This window comes from Maylandia zebra, linkage group LG23 (genome assembly GCF_041146795.1).
Source record: "Maylandia zebra isolate NMK-2024a linkage group LG23, Mzebra_GT3a, whole genome shotgun sequence".
NCBI classification, from domain to species: domain Eukaryota; kingdom Metazoa; phylum Chordata; class Actinopteri; order Cichliformes; family Cichlidae; genus Maylandia; species Maylandia zebra.
In genome coordinates this window covers 20778626-20797708 of record NC_135188.1, presented here as the reverse complement: position 1 = coordinate 20797708, position 19083 = coordinate 20778626, and the positions used below count along the sequence as shown (strand labels likewise).

The 19083-nt window shown below is 41.9% G+C and overlaps 1 protein-coding gene across 4 annotated transcripts in view; it reads left to right on the top strand.

Annotated features, from left to right (window-relative positions):
* Window positions 1-19083, top strand: part of LOC101486742 (kalirin) — a 59354-nt gene that overhangs the window by 11711 nt on the left and 28560 nt on the right. For 3 of the 4 annotated variants that reach the window (XM_023152855.3, XM_004565612.3, XM_023152856.3), the window contains exons 4-33: window positions 255-447; window positions 1299-1522; window positions 1760-2084; window positions 2742-2864; window positions 2954-3145; window positions 3257-3388; window positions 3473-3607; window positions 3701-3793; window positions 4065-4187; window positions 4265-4381; window positions 4471-4545; window positions 4634-4756; window positions 4880-4932; window positions 6833-6980; window positions 7065-7261; window positions 7355-7452; window positions 9464-9627; window positions 9719-9838; window positions 10428-10507; window positions 13226-13364; window positions 13610-13744; window positions 14316-14478; window positions 14631-14746; window positions 15176-15298; window positions 15946-16128; window positions 16485-16621; window positions 16712-16778; window positions 16884-16993; window positions 17193-17262; window positions 17351-17440. In XM_023152855.3, coding sequence (XP_023008623.1) covers window positions 255-447; window positions 1299-1522; window positions 1760-2084; window positions 2742-2864; window positions 2954-3145; window positions 3257-3388; window positions 3473-3607; window positions 3701-3793; window positions 4065-4187; window positions 4265-4381; window positions 4471-4545; window positions 4634-4756; window positions 4880-4932; window positions 6833-6980; window positions 7065-7261; window positions 7355-7452; window positions 9464-9627; window positions 9719-9838; window positions 10428-10507; window positions 13226-13364; window positions 13610-13744; window positions 14316-14478; window positions 14631-14746; window positions 15176-15298; window positions 15946-16128; window positions 16485-16621; window positions 16712-16778; window positions 16884-16993; window positions 17193-17262; window positions 17351-17440 — 4048 coding nt within the window. The remainder of the gene's footprint in view (window positions 1-254; window positions 448-1298; window positions 1523-1759; window positions 2085-2741; window positions 2865-2953; window positions 3146-3256; window positions 3389-3472; window positions 3608-3700; window positions 3794-4064; window positions 4188-4264; window positions 4382-4470; window positions 4546-4633; window positions 4757-4879; window positions 4933-6832; window positions 6981-7064; window positions 7262-7354; window positions 7453-9463; window positions 9628-9718; window positions 9839-10427; window positions 10508-13225; window positions 13365-13609; window positions 13745-14315; window positions 14479-14630; window positions 14747-15175; window positions 15299-15945; window positions 16129-16484; window positions 16622-16711; window positions 16779-16883; window positions 16994-17192; window positions 17263-17350; window positions 17441-19083) is intronic. The other variant, XM_004565613.3, reaches the window with a different exon arrangement.

Genomic DNA, 19083 nt, shown 5'->3' with positions numbered 1-19083 from the left:
TGCACTATCAGGAAAAAATCCAGTAAAATGCCAAAAAATAACAGTGTAAATTCCTGTTCAGGAAATTCCAGTTATCAAGTCATATCCTCAAATAGTATTTAGCATCTTTGACTTAAGCTATCTTTAAAGAAATGTCTTAACCAGCCAAGACTTGGAGGAGCTACTACTACTAACTAACATGGGTCAAATCTTTGTAGAAAAAATAGTACCTGGATCGTATTACCAGCTTTTGCATCTGTGTGTCTTTCTGTCAGTGAGGATGTGCGTGCTCGTGGCTTCACCGTGGTGGTGGACATGCGCGGCAGTAAGTGGGACAGTGTGAAGCCAGTACTGCGAACGCTGCAGGAGTCATTTTCCTCCAACATCCACACAGCGCTGCTCATCAAACCTGACACCTTCTGGCAGAAACACAAGACCAACCTGGGCAGTGCCAAGCTCAGCTTCGAGGTGCGTTACTGCACAGTGAAGATCAGCTGTCATTACCTTAAGTGCCAGTTCTCCTGCTGATGCCACCTGAAGCGCTTCTACAGGCAGTACTGTTAAACTGAGTGTACTGACTTTTAAATGAAGTATTACTACAGCTAAGAAGAGTACTGCTCCACTGACTACTGTGCCCAAGTGAAAAACCACTAATGTTAGATGTTCTTCTAAAATTACCCCTTTATCACATACTAACACTACACCTAAATGAAGTGCTCATGTTACAGAAGTTACTGCTACTACTTACAACCTGTGTGTACTATAAGATAAGATAAGATAAGATTACCTTTATCAGTCCCACACGTGGGAAATTTTTTTTGTCACAGCAGGAAGTGGACAGTGCAAAAGTTATATAGCAAAAATTTGAAAATAATAAGAATAAAATACTGTACACAACTGTACAGAATAGAATAAAATAAAATACTATATACCGTTGAATAAATAGAATAAAATATACAATAGCATAAAAATAGAATACCAATGCTTTATACAACTGAGTAAAAATACAACTTTGTCAGAAAAAGAGTATTGCACTTAGTGTCATTGCACACGTGTGGATGTGTGTGTTTGATCAGTTGGAGTCTTTGTTGTGGAGTCTAACAGCAGTGGGGAGGAAAGACCTGCGAAATCTCTCCGTCCCACACCGTGGGTGCCGCAGCCACTGAAGGAGCTGCTCAGTGCTGTCAGAGTCTCCTGCATGGGGTGGGAGATGTTGTCCATCAGGGATGACAGCTTAGCCACCGTTCTCCTGTCTATAGTACAACTACTCAGTTCTTGACATTCCCCTGCAGTATGCAGTAACCTGTTTCTGTCTCCAGACAAGCCTGGTGTCCGTGGAGGGTCTGTCCCGGCTTGTCGACCCCTCCCAGTTGACCTCTGACCTCGGCGGCTCATTGGAGTATGACCATGTAGAGTGGACTGAGCTACGCCTGGGCCTGGAGGAGTTCTCAGGGGCCGCCACACAGCTGCTGGCCCAGCTGGAACAGCTAGAGGCCGGACTGAACCGCATACCAGAGCCGCAGGATGTTGATGAGGCCCGCAAGTGAGTGTTTTTTTTTCTCTCGTGTTTACCATATAATCTTAACCGCTTACCTACAAAATTACACACAATTCCAGTGAGATTTCATGAATCTTCCGAGTTGGCGCACAGGCAAAGAAAGCACCCGTTAGATTTTGGTGTGGATCTGGAACACTTCCTTTAAAACTGCAAACCTTCTTGGCAAATTAGCTCTTTCAAAGGTCATTAAAGCCAAGTCTCCCTCCATGTTTCTCTCTCTAGACTTCTTGAGGAACATGGTCGTCTCCGTAATACTATTGCCACAGCACCAGTTGATGCACTTGACCGAGAAGGCCGGTGTTTACTCCAACGTATGCGCCTTGGCCCTTCACACGGTGACACCTCTAATGAAGGTGGTGGGGGTGGCGGCAGCCATGGCAGCTGGCTCTCAGGTGGGGCGGACTTCCAGAGCGTGGCTCCAAAGGTTTCGTCCCTGCTGGACCGACTGCAGGCGGCTCGCACCCACCTCCTGCAGAGCTGGAGTGACAAGAAGCTGCACCTGGACCAGGCGCTGCAGCTACACCTCTTTGAGCAGGACGCCACCAAGGTGAGGTTTATGTTGTGATAAGCAAGTATGAAACCTAACGGGTTGGAAGCAGAATGAAAAAAAAAAATTGTTTGCTCTGTTAATGTACGTGCTGTCACATTTCTCGAAAGACTGACTTAAGTTCTGGGGGGTTCTCCCATGTGTCGACAAACATCATGTTTGTTTTCATGAGAACAAAGCTGCAAATCACAGTTGACAGGTTGCAAATTAGGTGACATGTGTTTCAGGCAGGAGAAGATGTCAGCCCTTAGAGTAAAGTACAAAAATGAATAAAGATTTTATAACGATCCTTCTCGCAGAGTTAATGTCTGTTGAGCCTCTGGATGGTAACACTGGAAATGGTTTTTTGAGCTACTTTTGCATTGCCTAACCTCGCTTTTTCACACATTGTTTGGCATCCTTTACATTAAGTTTGTAATGAGTTTCATGGTGCTTAAATTAAATGCAATAACTTTTGCACCAAGTTTGCCATCTTTTATGATGCTCTGCATTTCATTGTATTATGTATTGTGTCCATCAAATTTAAGTTTTCAATCTCTCACTTTCAGTTTGATGTCCCTTACATTAACGCTTCTTAATCTTTTGTTTTATTCACATCAACCTTAGCATCCTGGACAGATAGCTTGATGCTAACCTTTCTGTCTCCCTCTGTCTTAGATGTCCGAGTGGATCGGTCACAGTAAAGAGCTGTTCATGCAGAGCCTGGTGGAGGTCGGTCAGAACCACCAGCACGCTGTAGACCTCCAGACACAACACCAGCACTTCACCGCCAACTGCATGGTCAGTCAGCGAGTGCACATGTATTTGTGTGTGTGTTTATGTACAGAGTGATTTTAATGAGCTGAATCAACATGTTTGTGTTTGTGCAGAATGGCAGCGTGAACGTGGACAGTGTTGTCACTGTGGCGGCGAGGCTCGCAGAGGCTGGTCATTATGGTGCAGAACGGATCGCCATGGTTTCATCAAAATTACAGGAAGACTGGAAGTCCCTGACCACGGCACTGGAAGAGCGCAGCAACACGCTCGCCATGGCAACCGGCTTCCACCAGGGGGCAGAACAGGTGACCCATATTGATTTATATTACCATACTTGTCTCCTCTTATATGACACTGCAACAGTCAGGTGATGTTCTCATGTCAAAAAACCTACTTGTCTGTCTCTCCCTGTTTAGTTCCTGCATCGGGTGGAGGGCTGGGTTCAAGTGTGCTCTGAAGGGTCACTGCCATCGGCGACAGCAGAGCTGGAAGCTGCTGTAAAAAAACACCAGGAGCTCAATGAAGAGATCTCTGCAAACTACACACAGGTACATGCCTGTCTGTGCTCTCAAATCCTGTGTGTGCTAGACAGCTGTCTGTCTCATTGTTTATCAACACCTGTCCTTCTTCAGGTCAGCGAGAGCGGTAAAGCATTACTGGATGTCCTCCAGCGCTGCCCAGCATCAGATTCTGACGAATCAGTGCCCAAACCTGACTTCACTGCCGCCACACACAGCATCATGGGAGTTCTCCACCAAGTGATGCAGGTATGTCCCTCCGTGACCTGTCTCACATCCTCCACATCCAATGTGCAGACAGCAAGATACGTGGAGTGATACAGACTGTCTTCTGTTTTGCAGGGTCACCATGAAGTGGAGAGGGCATGGCAACACCGCAAGCTCCGCCTCCATCAGCGCCTGCAGCTGTGTGTGTTTCAGCAGGATGTTAAACAGGTATGACCAAAAAATGTAGATGCTGATCCAGTTTGGAATATGGATGTATATTCAGAGCCAGATTCTGAAGAATCCACTTCAATGTCCAAACTAAAATTCTTATAGCCACACATTATATTAAATGTTAGGGTTTCTTTGTTTTATAAATTATCTAAAATCTTAGATATTTTTGTGCATTTGTATAATCAAAGTTGTGTACCATTCAAAAATTCTGAGCTCAGGAGAAAAAAGATCTGAGATTCAGGTTAACCTCCACATGTCTGTCTCCCAGGTGTTGGACTGGGTGGAGCAGCATGGTGAGGTTTTCCTGAACAAACACACTGGCGTGGGGAAATCTCTGCACCGAGCACGAGCGCTGCAGAAACGCCACGACGACTTCCAGCAGGTCGCACAGGTACCATAGGCTCAAGACCCACATATAGTTGATCTTTAAGTGCAGCTGCAGCATCCTAATTTCTTCCTCTTTCTTAGAACACATACACCAACGCGGAGAAGCTTCTGGAGGCAGCAGACCAGCTGGCTCAGTCTGGAGAGTGTGAAGAGGAGGAGATTTACCAGGCGGCCCGAGACCTGGAGCTCCGCATGCAGGTGTGTCTGTTGAAGGGAGGGGAGAAGGCGGGGCTGTGTTGTAGTTTATATGCTGTGAATGTGTGGTTTACACTTTTTACATATCACAGGCCTTTATCCAGCGTGTTGAACAGAGGAAGCTGCTGCTGGATCTCGCTGTGTCTTTCTACACGCATACAAAGGAGGTAATACACATTGACACACACTTTGTAACCACTCGTCAGAGGTAATATTATTAACAGTAGCTGGTCTTCCTCTCTTCTTCTCCTCCAGCTCTCAGCGTGGATGGATGGACTCCAGAAACAGCTCTCCTCAGATGTCCTCGTCTGCCCAGACACTGTGGAGGCTCTTCAGACTCTCATAAGCCAGCAGCAGCAGCAACAGGCCAACACACAGGTAACAGCCCAGCTGTGACCTCTGACCTTAAGTCTAACCCTGTCATAACAACCTAACACCCGCACCTGACCCCTGATCACCTCTAACCCTCACACTAACCCGAGCTCTAACCCTGACCTACAGGAAGCTGCGATGAGTGTCATCCGAGAGGGAGAAGACCTCATCCTGCAACTGAGGTACACACACACATACACAGTGGGTGTGTTTGTTTTAAGCCACAGTGCTGCACTGCTTACTAGTGCATGTCATTATTGAAGATCTAGATGTGTTCTGCAAACAGCTCTCTGAGCCTGTCTGGTCTGGTCTGTGTGGCTTTGTTTGTTTTACTTGATTATTTAGAAAGTCCATATGCACCAACTTTGTGAACCAAATGTTGTGTTTTTCGGGTCACGTAGAACGTGTGTGGGTTTTCTCTGGATTATGGGGAATGTGTGTGTGTTTGTTTTTCGAGTTTTGTGAAATGTATGGGTTTGTTTGTTTTCTCTTCTATGTGGATTACGCAGGTGCTTTTATTTTCTGGATTATAAAGAATGTTAATGTGCACCTTAGGAATTTGTATCAAACAAAGTGATTACCGTATCTGTACAAGAAGTGATGCATGAAAATGAAGACTGTATTAGTATATCAAAGGCCCCAATTGATAGTGAGAAGAACTATTTTCTGATGAGGTAAAACACAATATTGTGCTTAAAATCACAAGAACAGTCTTCACCCGAAGTGGATTATTTGCTGGGAGGTGTTAACAAATGCCGACATGGTGCTGAGTGAGCCTAAGAGGCAACTGGAAACCAAACATTCTTCAAAGAGAAACTTTACCCACTTCTAAAGTTCGCTGTATCAAAACCTGAGGCAGTAAGACTGCTTGTTTGTTGCTTTATCTGAAACTGTGTGATAAGGATGTGTATGCACGCTTGTAGAGTTCACTACAAAATATGTATCATGCCCAAGACTGTTTTGATTAAATAGTGAAGTCAGAAGAATTGATCATATGGATCAGTTGTTTATGGGTATAAGTACATCTTAGCTTTGAAATTTCGCTTGCCCCTTGGTGTGCATTGAAAACAAAAAGTCTGAAAACCACGGAGGTAGATTATGTTAAGTTTGTGTAGAATTGATTGCAAGACAAATTCTGTGTTTGGGAGAAATTAAGAAATTCATGAATTGAAAATCAACTGGTCTCTGTGGTAAAAACACAGTTGACCATAAAGGTAAAGCTGTTGATTTACTGTTTGATCTGCATTCCTACGCTCACCTGTGACCACCAGCTGTGGGCAGTGATCGAAATAATGAGATGAGAATGAGTGTGTCTGGGCTCTCCCTTTGAAATAGGGTGAGGTAATTAGAGAGGAGCTCAGAAGAGACTCACTACTCCTTTTTATTAAAAGAACCAGTTGAAATGGTTCTGGTACTTCACTAGGACACCTCCTGGATGCCTTTAAGGTGCATGTCCAATTAGGAGCAGACCCTGGGGCAGAATCTAGGTGCTGGAGGAGGTAGCTGGGTTTTTGAGTCTCTGCTTAAATTGATGTCCTAACTAGCCAGTCCTGCGTGACTGGGTAAAAAACGTATGGATGAAAATGTTTATTACTACACACAGAACTAATAAACAATAATAAAGTGTTAAGTTCTTATTTCCTGGGGGAAAAGAGTCCAAATGTTCCATGAGTACAGTATATAATGATCTATATATGACCCTTACACTCTTGTGTTTGTTTGTGGATTTAATTGTTGTGTTGGCATTTGTTTTCACTAGACAGGGCAGTTAAGAGGCCTGTGTCATGCTGATTTCTATTATAATTATAGTTGTGTTTGTTTTCAGGTTTACATAGACTTTGTGTTTGTTCTTTATGGCGTTTTGCAGCCTGTGTATTTGTTTCAGTGTTCATGCAAACTCAGAGGCCTGCACTGGGTGTTGGTGGGTGCCTTTGTGTAAGATTTGACTAATGTGTGTAGGTGCATTTGTTTTTCGATTTGTATATCCTGCAAGAATGTATTTATTTTCAGGTCAGGGCATTTTTATTTGTAGCTTTTTGAATGTTTACATATTCCTATAACGAGTGGGTGGGTTTGTTTCAGGCCCCAGGGCAGCTCGGTGGCCCATGTGGAGTCAGTGCTGCAACAGCTGGAGGAGTCTCACGTTCAGTTGGAGGAACTTTTCCATCAGAGGAAGATCCGACTTGATGTTTACTTACAGCTGCGCATATTGCAGCAGTGCACGCTGGAGGTTCATTTACATTCTACTTTTCCATACAAATTTTCCCTCCTTGCGTGAGGTTGGAAAGGTGAACTTCATGATTGTGTTTTCCAGGTTACTGGGGAAATGGACGCCTGGAAACAAGACCTGCAGAAACAGTCCCAGGACTTCTCCACCGAGAAAATAGCATCAACAAGGCTAGCAGATGCAAACCAGGACAAGCTGGCCCAGGATAAGTTAGCACTGGGTCAGTCACGTCTAGTGGAGACGACCCCCGAGGCACTAACATTAGCACAGCAGCGCATTCACAGGTAAGCGGGCCAAGATGATGTCATCGCCCTCACTCGACACAATGATAACTCTTGACGCAGGCTTTGATTCATAGATTGGTGATTGAATTGCAGGCACATGGAACGAAGGCTGGCTATGAACAACATGATTTATGAGGTCATCCAGCAAGGCCATGACCTTCAACAGTACATCACAGAGGTTGTGGCATCAGGTAAGAAATTCACTCTCATGTAGTTTACTTTTGCTGGCTGAGGCAGTCAATTAAACTGAAACATATCGACAGAAACATACATCATGTTCTTCAGTGACGTAATGTCGGCTTTGAAAAGGGGACCCAAGATTGAGTCCTGTGGTAAGGCACAAGAAATGAAAGGTGACATGAATTTTGAATTTAAGAGGTTATTAATGGGCTGCAGTAAATACTTTAGTTTAGGGGCTCTTCAGTCATTAGTGGGGTTTTATCGTTAGCAGCTGAGAGGTTTTCTCTATAGTTTCCAGAGATAGGGTTTGGGGACATAAAGGTATTTAATAAAATCCGGGTAATATGGTTTACAATACCTAAGAGATTCTAAGATCTGTGTATGGACACCATGAATAATGCCACGGTAGACCAAAGCCCTCATGAGCTCCCCATAGTTATAAGTAAGTGGTACTGATTTCTGATAGTGTATCACTGATGTGCTCCAGGTGTCTTAAAGTGTTTTCTAGTGATCCTTGAGTGTGTTTAGAAGTTACTTAGGGGATTGTGGAAATCCCTTAATTGGATTTTGCTTATTTATTTAATTATTCTTTAAGGGATTTCTAAAGAAGATTGCTAGTGGCTGGGGATATTCCCTCAAAGAAAGGACCTTGAGACATTTCTGTTAATCATGCCCTCAGTGTTTTAGTTAGTGTCACCCTGTGGGGCTCAGTAGTTTCTGAAGTAATTGTGGGTTGTGATTTTTAACATTTCCATGGGGGGCTCCAGATATCTTGGGCGTCTGGTGATCATTTGAAGGTACTCGAGGTTCCAGAGATCCCTGACAGTTATGTACCCGAATAGGTTTCCAAGTACAAGTATTAATTTTTGAAATGTGCCAGTTCAGAGGTTGCTTTATGATTTATTATGATAATTCTAATATTTGACCTGGATTATAATTTCTTTAACCAGCAAGGTGGATATTATATTTGTTTACACGAGCTTTATATATTAACTTAACCAGCTCAGTACTGACCTGTCTAGGGTCAGGGTTGGGGTTGGTTTTAGCCAAATAGATGTTACATTTCAATTGTTTTATAACATTTCAGACATTTCAAATGTTTTATAGTTTGTGTGGACGTTCACCAAACCCAAACAATAAGCCTAACTCTATATGGGTCGCTGTTCACTGCGAGAATATTAAGTGGTTAAAAAAAACTTTAGCATGTTCTGTAATGTCTGCAATAAAGTACTGCTGCTGCTGAGTATGAAATGCAGTGTGACTGAATTAAATTTAGGTATTTCATTTTTCATTTAGTCAAGGACCGAAGAAGTTGTTTCCAGTCACACTTTGAGAATCTTGTCTTTAAAAGGTTCTGTTGGACTGGTTGGTTTGCAGAGACGACTGAAGGGGTAGTGATGATACTGAAACAGGCTATGTGGTCCTTGAAGTGCTTCCAGGTTTTCTGGTTTCAATCCAGGGCTTGTAGCTGTACTTGAGGGGGTTTTGGCTTTCCTTGAGGGGCTAATGAGGGCTTTGATGGCGTCAAACAGCAAAGCTGGCAAAAGGCCGAACGGGCACGAAGCAGAATAGTGCAGGACAGTTGCAATACAATGGCATGTTGATTATGTTTAACCTCCACAGAATAGAAGAGAATTGAATGCAGCAGAATAAAATAGAAATCAGTCAGCACATTTCATGCTCCTGCGTAGCCTCCGTCTGACCACTTCAGTAACACAGTGATGATATTAGGAGGGAGAAAGGGGGGGGGCACCGAGGATAATGGGGGAGGGGGGAAAGGGGGATGGGGTTGCCATGGAAACTGTTCTCTGAAGCACACAGCTGGTCCCCATAGAAACCAGCGTATTGAATTTGCCATGGAGACACACAGACAAAACCTTGCATCGGTTCATGCATCCATACACATATGAACAGAGATATACACAAACAGCTGTCTTAATGTACTTGTGGGGATGTTAGCAGCCAAAACGCCGTCTAGGTCTAAAATGTGTATCTCTATGTATGTGTGTGTGTGTGTGTCAGGTATCGAGCTGTCCGAGGCAGAAGGAGGAATCTCCTCTCAGGTGGAGGAGCTGCAGCACCTCCTGCAGGACAAACAGAAGGAGCTGCAGCAGATTGCAGATCTCATACACACACATCTGGAACAGAATCTGCAGCTGAGACACCTGCAGAGCCAGGTTAAACAGGTAACACACACAGATGAACATGTGCCAGCTGCCAAGTGGGGACTAAAGGTGATGATGCTGACCTGTATCCGTCCCTGTGTATCTGTCTCAGGTGCTGGGTTGGATCTCTGAGGGGGAGGTCATGTTATCTTCCTGCATGTTGAATTCCAGCTGTTTGTCTGAAGCTGAGCAACTGCAAAGGGAGCATGAGCGCCTCCAACAGGCCATAGAGGTTATTGCACACACAATGCAAACTGTACACTCCAATTAGAAGAAGTAATAAAAAGGAGAATTATTAAATGGCTTCTACATCAAAACTATGCTAAGATATCAGGTTTCTAAACAGCATATAAATATGGATTTTCTCCACTCTATAGAAAAAAATATAGAAACATCTCTTAACAGTTTTTCTAAAAAAAAACACAAGACAGTAACAAACACTAAAAAAATATCTGTTCAGTATTTTAAGAAGAAAGTATTTATAGCCTTACCATAACATTGCCCTTTCTGAGTAATTTACATATAGATGTATAGATGTAAATATGTGTGACTGTTCTTCAGACTTCAGGTTATCACAACATGAAATGCATCAAAATCTGAGCAGCTTACCAGCTCAGCTAAATGGATTCCTGTGGGAAACCCTGCATGACAGCGAATAAATGACCCTGCCCTCATGCAGAGGATGAGTCTGATGTGTTTGCAGTCCATCACAGCAGTCAGCTTTAGAGGTTACCACAACAACAGGGACTCTCACACACAAAGTCCTCCCGACGGATTAACGGAAATGAAGTGAATGTGCTGTGCCTTGTCTTTTTCTCCAGTCTCTCCTTCATGCTGACTCCCTGCAGAGGACCCACCAGGTGGCCCTGGCTCTGCAGCAGAGAGCAGAGCTCTTGGTCAGGTTAGTTAATCTATTATTATTAATGCTAATTAGCTGCAAATATCAAATTATTAACCACTGGTCTCATTAATTTCCAGTAAAATCTGGCTTAAAAACATTTTTATAAAGTCTTAAATACAGACATAGCAATGCTTTATCAAGTACATAGTAACCCTTTGTACAAATAATAATAATAATAATACATTTTATTTGAGGGCGCCTTTCAGAAACCCAAGGTCACCTTACAAAAAACACAATTAATAAAAGGAACAATAGTCATAAAATACATAAAATAAGTTAAAATTACAAAACAGAGCGTGACAACAGATAAAATCAGCATTAAAGCGAGTAAGCCAGTTTAAACAGATGTGTTTTGAGCTGTGTCTTAAATACGGAGAGGGAGTCAATATTTCTTAGTGCAGGAGGAAGAGAGTTCCAGAGCCGAGGAGCAGAGCGACTGAAAGCTCTGTTCCCCATAGTGATAAGGTGTGAGGACGGAGCAGTAAGATGAATAGCAGATGATGATCTGAGAGTGCGGGAAACAGTGGTGATATGGAGCAGGTCACACAAATATGAAGGAGCAGATTTATGGATACACTTGTATGCAAGAAGTAAGATTTTAAAATTTATCCTGGCTTCTATGGGCAACCAGTGAAGCTGCTGAAGAACTGGGGTAATATGAGCACTTAACGGAGTGCAAGTTATGACCCGAGCTGCAGAATTTTGAAGAAGTTGGAGTTTATGAAGGGACCTTTTAGGTAGACCAAATAGGAGGGAATTACAGTAATCAATACGGGATGTAATAAGACTATGGACAAGGATGGCAGCAGCATGGGGAGTAAGGAAGGGACGGAGTCGGTGAATATTACGTAAATGGAAGTAAGCAGACCGTGTTATGTAATTAATGTGAGACTGGAATGAAAGAGTATTATCAAGTATGACACCCAAACTCTTAACCTGAGGGGAGGGAAGGGTGGGAGAATTTTCAACGTTAATGGAAAAGCTGTGGGATTTGGTTAAGACAGATGGTGTACCAACAAGTAAAACTTCAGTTTTATTTCTGTTAAGTTTGAGGAAATTGGAGGAGAACCAGGATCTAATCTCAATAAGACAGTCTGAGAGGGAGGTAGGTGGGAGGGATGAATTGGGTTTAGAAGAAAGGTAGAGCTGGGTGTCATCGGCATAACAGTGAAAATTTATATTATATTTTCGGAATATATAACCAAGAGGAAGCATATAAATAATGAATAAAAGAGGCCCCAATACTGAACCCTGGGGCACACCAGCAGAAACAGGATAGAGAGCTGAAGAATGGGATTTAGGTTGGATAAACTGAGTGCGGTCTGAGAGATAGGAGGTAAACCAGGTAAGTGGGGTATGACTAATACCAATGGAAGCTAACCGGTTCAGGAGAATATTGTGAGAAATGGTATCAAACGCCGCACTAAGATCAAGAAGGATGAGAATGGATAGGAGACCAGAATCAGCTGCCATCAGAAGGTCATTGGTAATCCTTAACAGAGCAGTTTCTGTGCTATGATTGGGGCAGAAACCAGATTGAAATTGTTCATAGAGATTATGGTCATTGAGATGTGAATGAAGCTGGGCGGCGACAACTTTTTCAAGAATTTTTGAAATAAAGGGGAGATTTGATATAGGGCGAAGATTATCAAAGTTATTGGGGTCTGCACCAGGCTTTTTGAGAGTTGGAATAACAGAAGCCTTTTTCAGTGCTTCAGGAACAATCCCAGTGTTCAGGGAGGAATGAATAATATTGGTTATGAGAGGTGCTAAAGAGGGAAGACAGGCTTTAACTAACACAGTAGGGAGAGGGTCAAGTTGACAGGTGGATGGCTTAGATTTTTTTAATGAGATTAGATACATCAGTTATGGAGGGAAGAGTAAAGCTTGAAAATAGCTGACAGGAAGACAGTGGGGTAACCAGGAAGTCTACTTCAGAGTCAGGAGCTCCTAAAGAGTTAAGTTGACGGTGAATGTCTGAGATTTTACAAGTGAAAAAAGAGATAAGAGAATTGCAAAAATCAACAGAATACATCTGGGAGGGGAATGTGTCTGGAGGTTTTGTAATTTTACTGAACAATGAATAGAGGGACCTGGAGTTACCTTCATTAGAACTAATTAAACCAGAGTAGTAAGCAGATTTGGCTGAGGCAATGCAGTCCTTATAGAACAAAACATGATCATTGTGCATTTCTTTATGTACAGTAAGTCCGGTTTTCTTGAATAGACGTTCGAGTTGGCGTCCTTTAGCTTTAAGGTGACGCAGGTCGGAGGTAAACCATGGAGCTGAACGGGAAAATGAGACAGTTCGATGTTTAAGGGGAGCAAATATGTTAAGAAGGTTATGAAGGTTGACATTATAATGACAAACGAGTTCATGAGGGGTTGAGGAGCAGTGGATAGATGGAAGGTCATGGACGGCAGATGAAAAAGTTACATAACCCCATGTATGTACTGCTAACTGTTATTGTAATTCATAAAATTATATTATACTTCACAATATTTCCGGAAATGAATCAATCAAAGCAAAAGCTTTGATCATCTGTCACCTTCTGGTGTTCTGTGTTAGAGAGAGCTCACATTTCCCAAACTGTAAAAGAATCATTTTTATAATATTCATTTTCATTATTTAACGTTAAATGATGAAAATGTTACATTTCTTCAGGAAGGCCAGCCATTAGTCTGTTTAACAACTGACATCTGCGCTTTCCTCCTTAGGTCAGGTCATTATGACCCAGATGCAGTGAGGTCTTGTGCCCAGACGGTGGCGCTACACTGGCAGACTCTGATGCTGAGGATTGAAGACAGACTTAAATTAGTTAACGCATCTGCTGCCTTCTACAGGACGTCACAGCAGGTAACGAGAGACTGTAACTGCGTCTGATAAATAAACGGTGCCAAGCACTTAACTGAGTGGTTAGCAAACTCGTAATATATTATAATTATCTTAAATGAAAAATAATTGTAATACTTTAACTATAGAACACATTGTTTTTACAAACTTACTTTTTAGGTTGTGCAAATATTTAAAATTTAAACTACAGTCAGCCGGAAATTCGTAGTATACTGTGTTTTTTCAAGTGTGTACCTGCCTGTTTCCAGGTGTGTGGTGTCCTGGAGAGTCTGGAGCAGGAGTACCGCAGGGAGGAGGACTGGTGTGCAGGAGGAGAAAGACAGCCAGAGCAACTGGTGCCACTCATCAGCAAACACATGGAACAGAAGGAGGCGTTTCTGAAGGTGAGGAGCTCTGGAAAACCACCACAAACTCCAAAATAGAAGCTGAGCATTGCTAATATTTTACGCTGAAAACGAGTCCAATCAGCTGCTGTAATCGGTCATGGTCAGGCTTTAGTGACATATCCTATTAATAGGATACTTGAATAAAGTTGAATACATTTATTTATTTTGAACAGTTTTCTTGTTCAATGGTCATGGAAAGTTCTCATTGTATTAAATTTAGCAGTCCCAAAACATCCAGCATGAGTTTGTTTATTTTGACCAGAGCATTTATGAAAGTTGTACGATCTGGGCCAATCGTACAAGTGTTATCAAAGTACTTCCCTAATCAAGTCTTTCTACTTGGCATGCATCTTGGTAACTATTTGAGCAATTATTTGTAAGTGCTTGTGGAGAAAATGGCAAGTTAAACTTTACTAAACCTGGTAATAAAGTTTGATTTTGGATGGAGTGAGCCAAGCCTCCCACAATGCTGAAACTGTCGGCAGTAATGATCGATCATAGATATATTCGGGCTTATTCGAGTGCCATGTCTTTTTCTCATAATGTCTGTGGTGTTGGTCATCGACAGGCCTGCACTCTGGCCAGACGGAACGCCGAAGTTTTCCTCAAGTACATTCACCGTAACAGTGTCACCATGGCGACCATCTCTGGCCACAGTGTCACCGTCTCCGGGGTAACAGGGGTTGCAGAGGTCACTGGGCACTCCAGGGTGCCCGAGCAACAGGTCAAAGGTGAACAAAAATATATACATGAGAAATATTCAAGCATTTGTTGGTGTAAATACAGAATTACAGTGGAGCTGGGATCACTTCTTGAGGAACACCACACTTAATGGCAAACTATAGTGGTAATTTGACTTACCCAGATGTGTCTGTGCACTCAGGTATCCTCAGTGAGCTCCTCCAGAGAGAAAACAGAGTTCTTCATTTCTGGACTTTAAAGAAACGTAGACTGGATCAATGCCAGCAGTATCTGATGTTCCAGAGTCACGCTCAGCAGGTAGATGCGGTCTGCTAAATTATTAGCACTGTTATTCATGCTCATTAACAACAAAATCAGCAAATCATATACACTGATCGGGTGTAACATAACATTATGACCACTGACAGCTGGCTCATGTGGTCTGTTCCAACAGACAAGCTACTGTATCAAACAACTTGGATTCTCAAGCATACAAAGTTGCTTCCTTTTTCAATCTTACATGATAGTAAATTAAATATTTTGTCATTTGAAACATTGTGCTGTTGTTTTGTCCAGCATGATAAATTTTTCAGTTTTCTGTTGAGTAGGTCAAAATACTAATCAGTTAACACAGTAATTGTGTTGCATGAAAAGTCTCGCATACTCTCTGGGTGTTCGCATCATATTTTGGAAATGCTGACTTTGAGTTATTAACGGACATCTGTCTAATGTGTCCTTTTGTTGTAGGCTCTGGATTGGCTACAACAGTCAGGGGACCACTACCTGGCCACACACACATCACCTGGGGCGACAGTGGCTGAGACGCAAGAACTGCAGATCCAACACAGGGAGTTCTGCATTTCTGCCAAGGTGTGTTTTTTTCCATAGTTTATTGAAATGTATATCATATTTTATCACTTTCTATGAACAGTACTTCCTAGTAAGATAATTAATTAGTTAATGTAGTCTGAGCTCATGTTTGGATTGCTCAGCAGCCTTATGATGCACACGCTGAGGGGCCAATGACCCTCTAGCCAAAGCATCTGTTTGAAAAGACTGTTAATATTTTGTTTGATACTCACAAAAGCAGAGCAGCAAACAGCTATGAACTAAGGCCATCTGTGTACCAGTCCACCTGTCAGTCAAAGAAACCATATGCTCTCATAATGCAGACTAAGTCTTAATAGGTGAGCACTTTACTCTTCAGTGTTGATTGTTTGTGCACAGAGAAAGATGCCAGAAAATCCCTTAAAGAGAAACAAAAGGCCATTATGAGATGCAAAACAAACGCTAAGAGACGTATTGTGATCAAGGAGATACTGAACATCTACAAAGAGACCACGAGAGATGTAGAACAACCCAACAAAATTCAGAAAATCAAACCATTTTTATGGATATTAAAGTATTTCCCAGCTCCATTTTGTGTCCTGAATATGATTAAAATCAGGAAAAGTGCTAGCAAGCCACATGTTGTTGTGAGGTTGAATTTAACTAAACTATGACCTTGTTTCTGTCAGCATACGCAGGAAAAGGTTCACCTGCTAATACAGCTGGCCGAGAGCATGCTGGCTAAAGGCCACGCCCACCGCACTGAGCTCCGTCGTTGTGTTTCTACGGTTGACAAACGCTACCGGGACTTCACCGTCAGGATGGGGCAGTACCGGCACCTGCTGGAGACGGCACTGGGAGGCTGCTCGCAGGTAAACGACACAAGTACTGACTGTGGAGCAGGAACTCTCCACATTTGAAAGCGAAAACATGTGAGTGAGTGAGATGTGATTCTTAGTGTTTTTGCAATAAACACATCAACATTTACTTATGTGTGAACCTTTGCATTTAAAGTTTATTTCCATGTAAAACAGGTTATGATTGAATAATTTGAAGGACTATATGATACAAATGCAGCTTTTTGAATTATTAGCAACATACAAGCTGCAAATGTGTGAAATTAGAAGGCAGATCTGTTGCTGTACTTCTATGATTATTCAGATTTAGAAAATGTATATTAAAAATAAATATAAATGTATGTGTGTTTTAGTGAGTTTACTTTGTATAGTTTTCCTCTCAGGATAATAAGGACTTGGAGCTCGAGCTGATCCCCAACAGTCTGTCAGACTCCGACCCCGAAGTCAACCTGTCCGATCCGAGCCACCAAGTCAGTGATGAGAAGAGACGTTCCGCCCGCAAGAAAGAGTGAGTACTCTGATATTACTGATATTAGTATAGATATTACTGGTAGCAGTACTACTGCAGTACTCTGATAACACCTGTGTGTGTCCTCAGGTACATCATGGCTGAGCTCCTTCAGACAGAAAGAGTCTATGTCAGAGATCTGCAGGAGTGTATTGAGGTATATTTTCAGAATTCGTGGGTTCTGATTACTGGATGTGACGCAACACAGTACTACATAATACTAAATTGTACTTTCTGCTGTTAATACGATTACCTGCTGCAGACATACCTGTGGGAGATGACGAGCGGCTCAGAGGACGTCCCGCCTGGCCTTGTAAACAAGGACGATATTGTGTTTGGAAACATCCAGGATATCTACGAGTTCCACAACAGGTACCACTAAATATCCTGCTAAATGTGCGATAACACTGCAATATTCTAATGGATGTATTACATTAGGAAACATCCAGGACATCTATGAGTTTTAAACATCTCCAAACTACATGTTTAGATATCATAGGTCCATAACTGTGATTAAAAGAATATTAAAATGCATTTAGAGAAAATTAATATTTTCTCTGTGTTTTTGCAGTATTTTCCTGAAGGAGCTGGAAAACTATGAACAGCTTCCTGAGGATGTTGGACACTGCTTTGTCACCTGGGTATAATTCTTTTTTTTTAGATGTCAGGTTGATTATTTATTTTAAACCTACAGAGCTAATGATTAATCTGTGTTTATTTCCCTATCAGGCTGATAAGTTCCACATGTACGTGACGTACTGCAGGAACAAACCAGACTCCAGTTTACTCATCCAACAACATGGCGTGGCGTTCTTTGAGGTCTTTTTCAAACACCACAAACATCAACTTAACAACTTAATATTAGCCAGTAGTTTAGTTGGGTAGCACTTTATTTATCTTCATTCCAAATATTATTTTTTAAATATATAAGAGTTTCATCAATGAAAGTTTGGATTTCACTAAAACACAGCTATGTTTACGGCTTTCCTGTGTTTTCTGGACTCATGTCAAGCAAAACCTGGCAGCTTCATCTTCTTCAGCAGACTTTGAAACTTTGAGGTTGGAAATTTGTGAATGTGACACCTAATGCCACAGAAATGTAAACTAAGCTGGCGAAACCAAGGTCCCTCAATTCACTGTGGAAAAAAATAAGATCTACCTGGGATCAGTTGTCTCATTTAGAGCCCAACATTCAGATATCTGTGATTCTAGCAGTTTTGTCATTACCGTTCCCCAAGAGACAAAACAAAGTATCAACCAACCCAGAGATTAGTTCCATCACACCAGAAGTACACTCCATCAGTCAGTCACCATGTTTGACTATGAGGTTTAGACACTGAGCCAACAGAAAGAAGAAAAGCTAAATGGTCTAGATTTCCCTAGATACAGTTTCCCGTGAAAAGTCGGATCACAGAAAAAGATCTTGGAAAAATGTTGGTAAAAGCATTTGTTAACCTCCTAATATTATCCAGGCGGTGTCTTTAGAGTTAGTTTCACATCTACCCTTCTTTATGAAGAATTCCTTCTTGCTGAATGGAAATCTTACAATAGAAGAACTCCAAGGCCAAAATGCCTGTAAGAGACTTGATTTGACATTTAACACCTTCGAGCATGTTTCTAAAACACAACCCAGCACTACTGCTAAAATGTTCACCAGCAAGCTGGTGGAAGTTAATAGATTAACACAGATGGAAGGACACGCAAATTATCCAAGATTTTCACCATCCAGAGAACCATCTCGACAGCCTGACATGAATTCAGTTTATGGACATCCAGTCTCCAGTGACTAATTAGAGGCTTAAATTAAGTAACGAATAAACAAGGAACTGGAAATTTGGTTTAGCATATCTGGGTTTCCACCACAAAAGTCATCAACCTCAGCATCTTTGAGTGATCTAGCCTACTGTAAACTGTAAGAGTTGAACAAATAAAACAGCATTACAACTTTTGTCTGGTTCTTTATTCTGATATTGATGGATGAACATAGGCCACATCTGTAACACACTGTTAGAAACCATGTTTAAATCACAGATAGCATACACATTGGGCTATTTGTGGCTAAATTACAGCACTGCTAAATGTTTTTTAGCCATCTATCGTCCAAATGCCACAACACATGTGACTTCTGGCCCAAATAACATGGACCTGTGGTTGAACTGAGACAACCAGACTCACCTTGAACTGGTCACCAGTCAAGGCTAACTGTGGTCCAAAGAAAACTGCAAAAATAGGCCAAGTTTGTGCTATTTCATGATGTGTTTGGAATTTAACAAATCCACTTTTCAAGCTCCCAAAACATCAGTTCTTGAGTTTACAGTACAGTTTACTATTTACTTGGTTCAGTTTCCCCTGTAATACTAATATAAGAGAAATAAATAAAAATAAGTGCAACCATAGGAAACATAACCAAGAAGATAAAAAAGAGCTTATGGGACCATAAAACAAAGTGTGAGTCACCAACA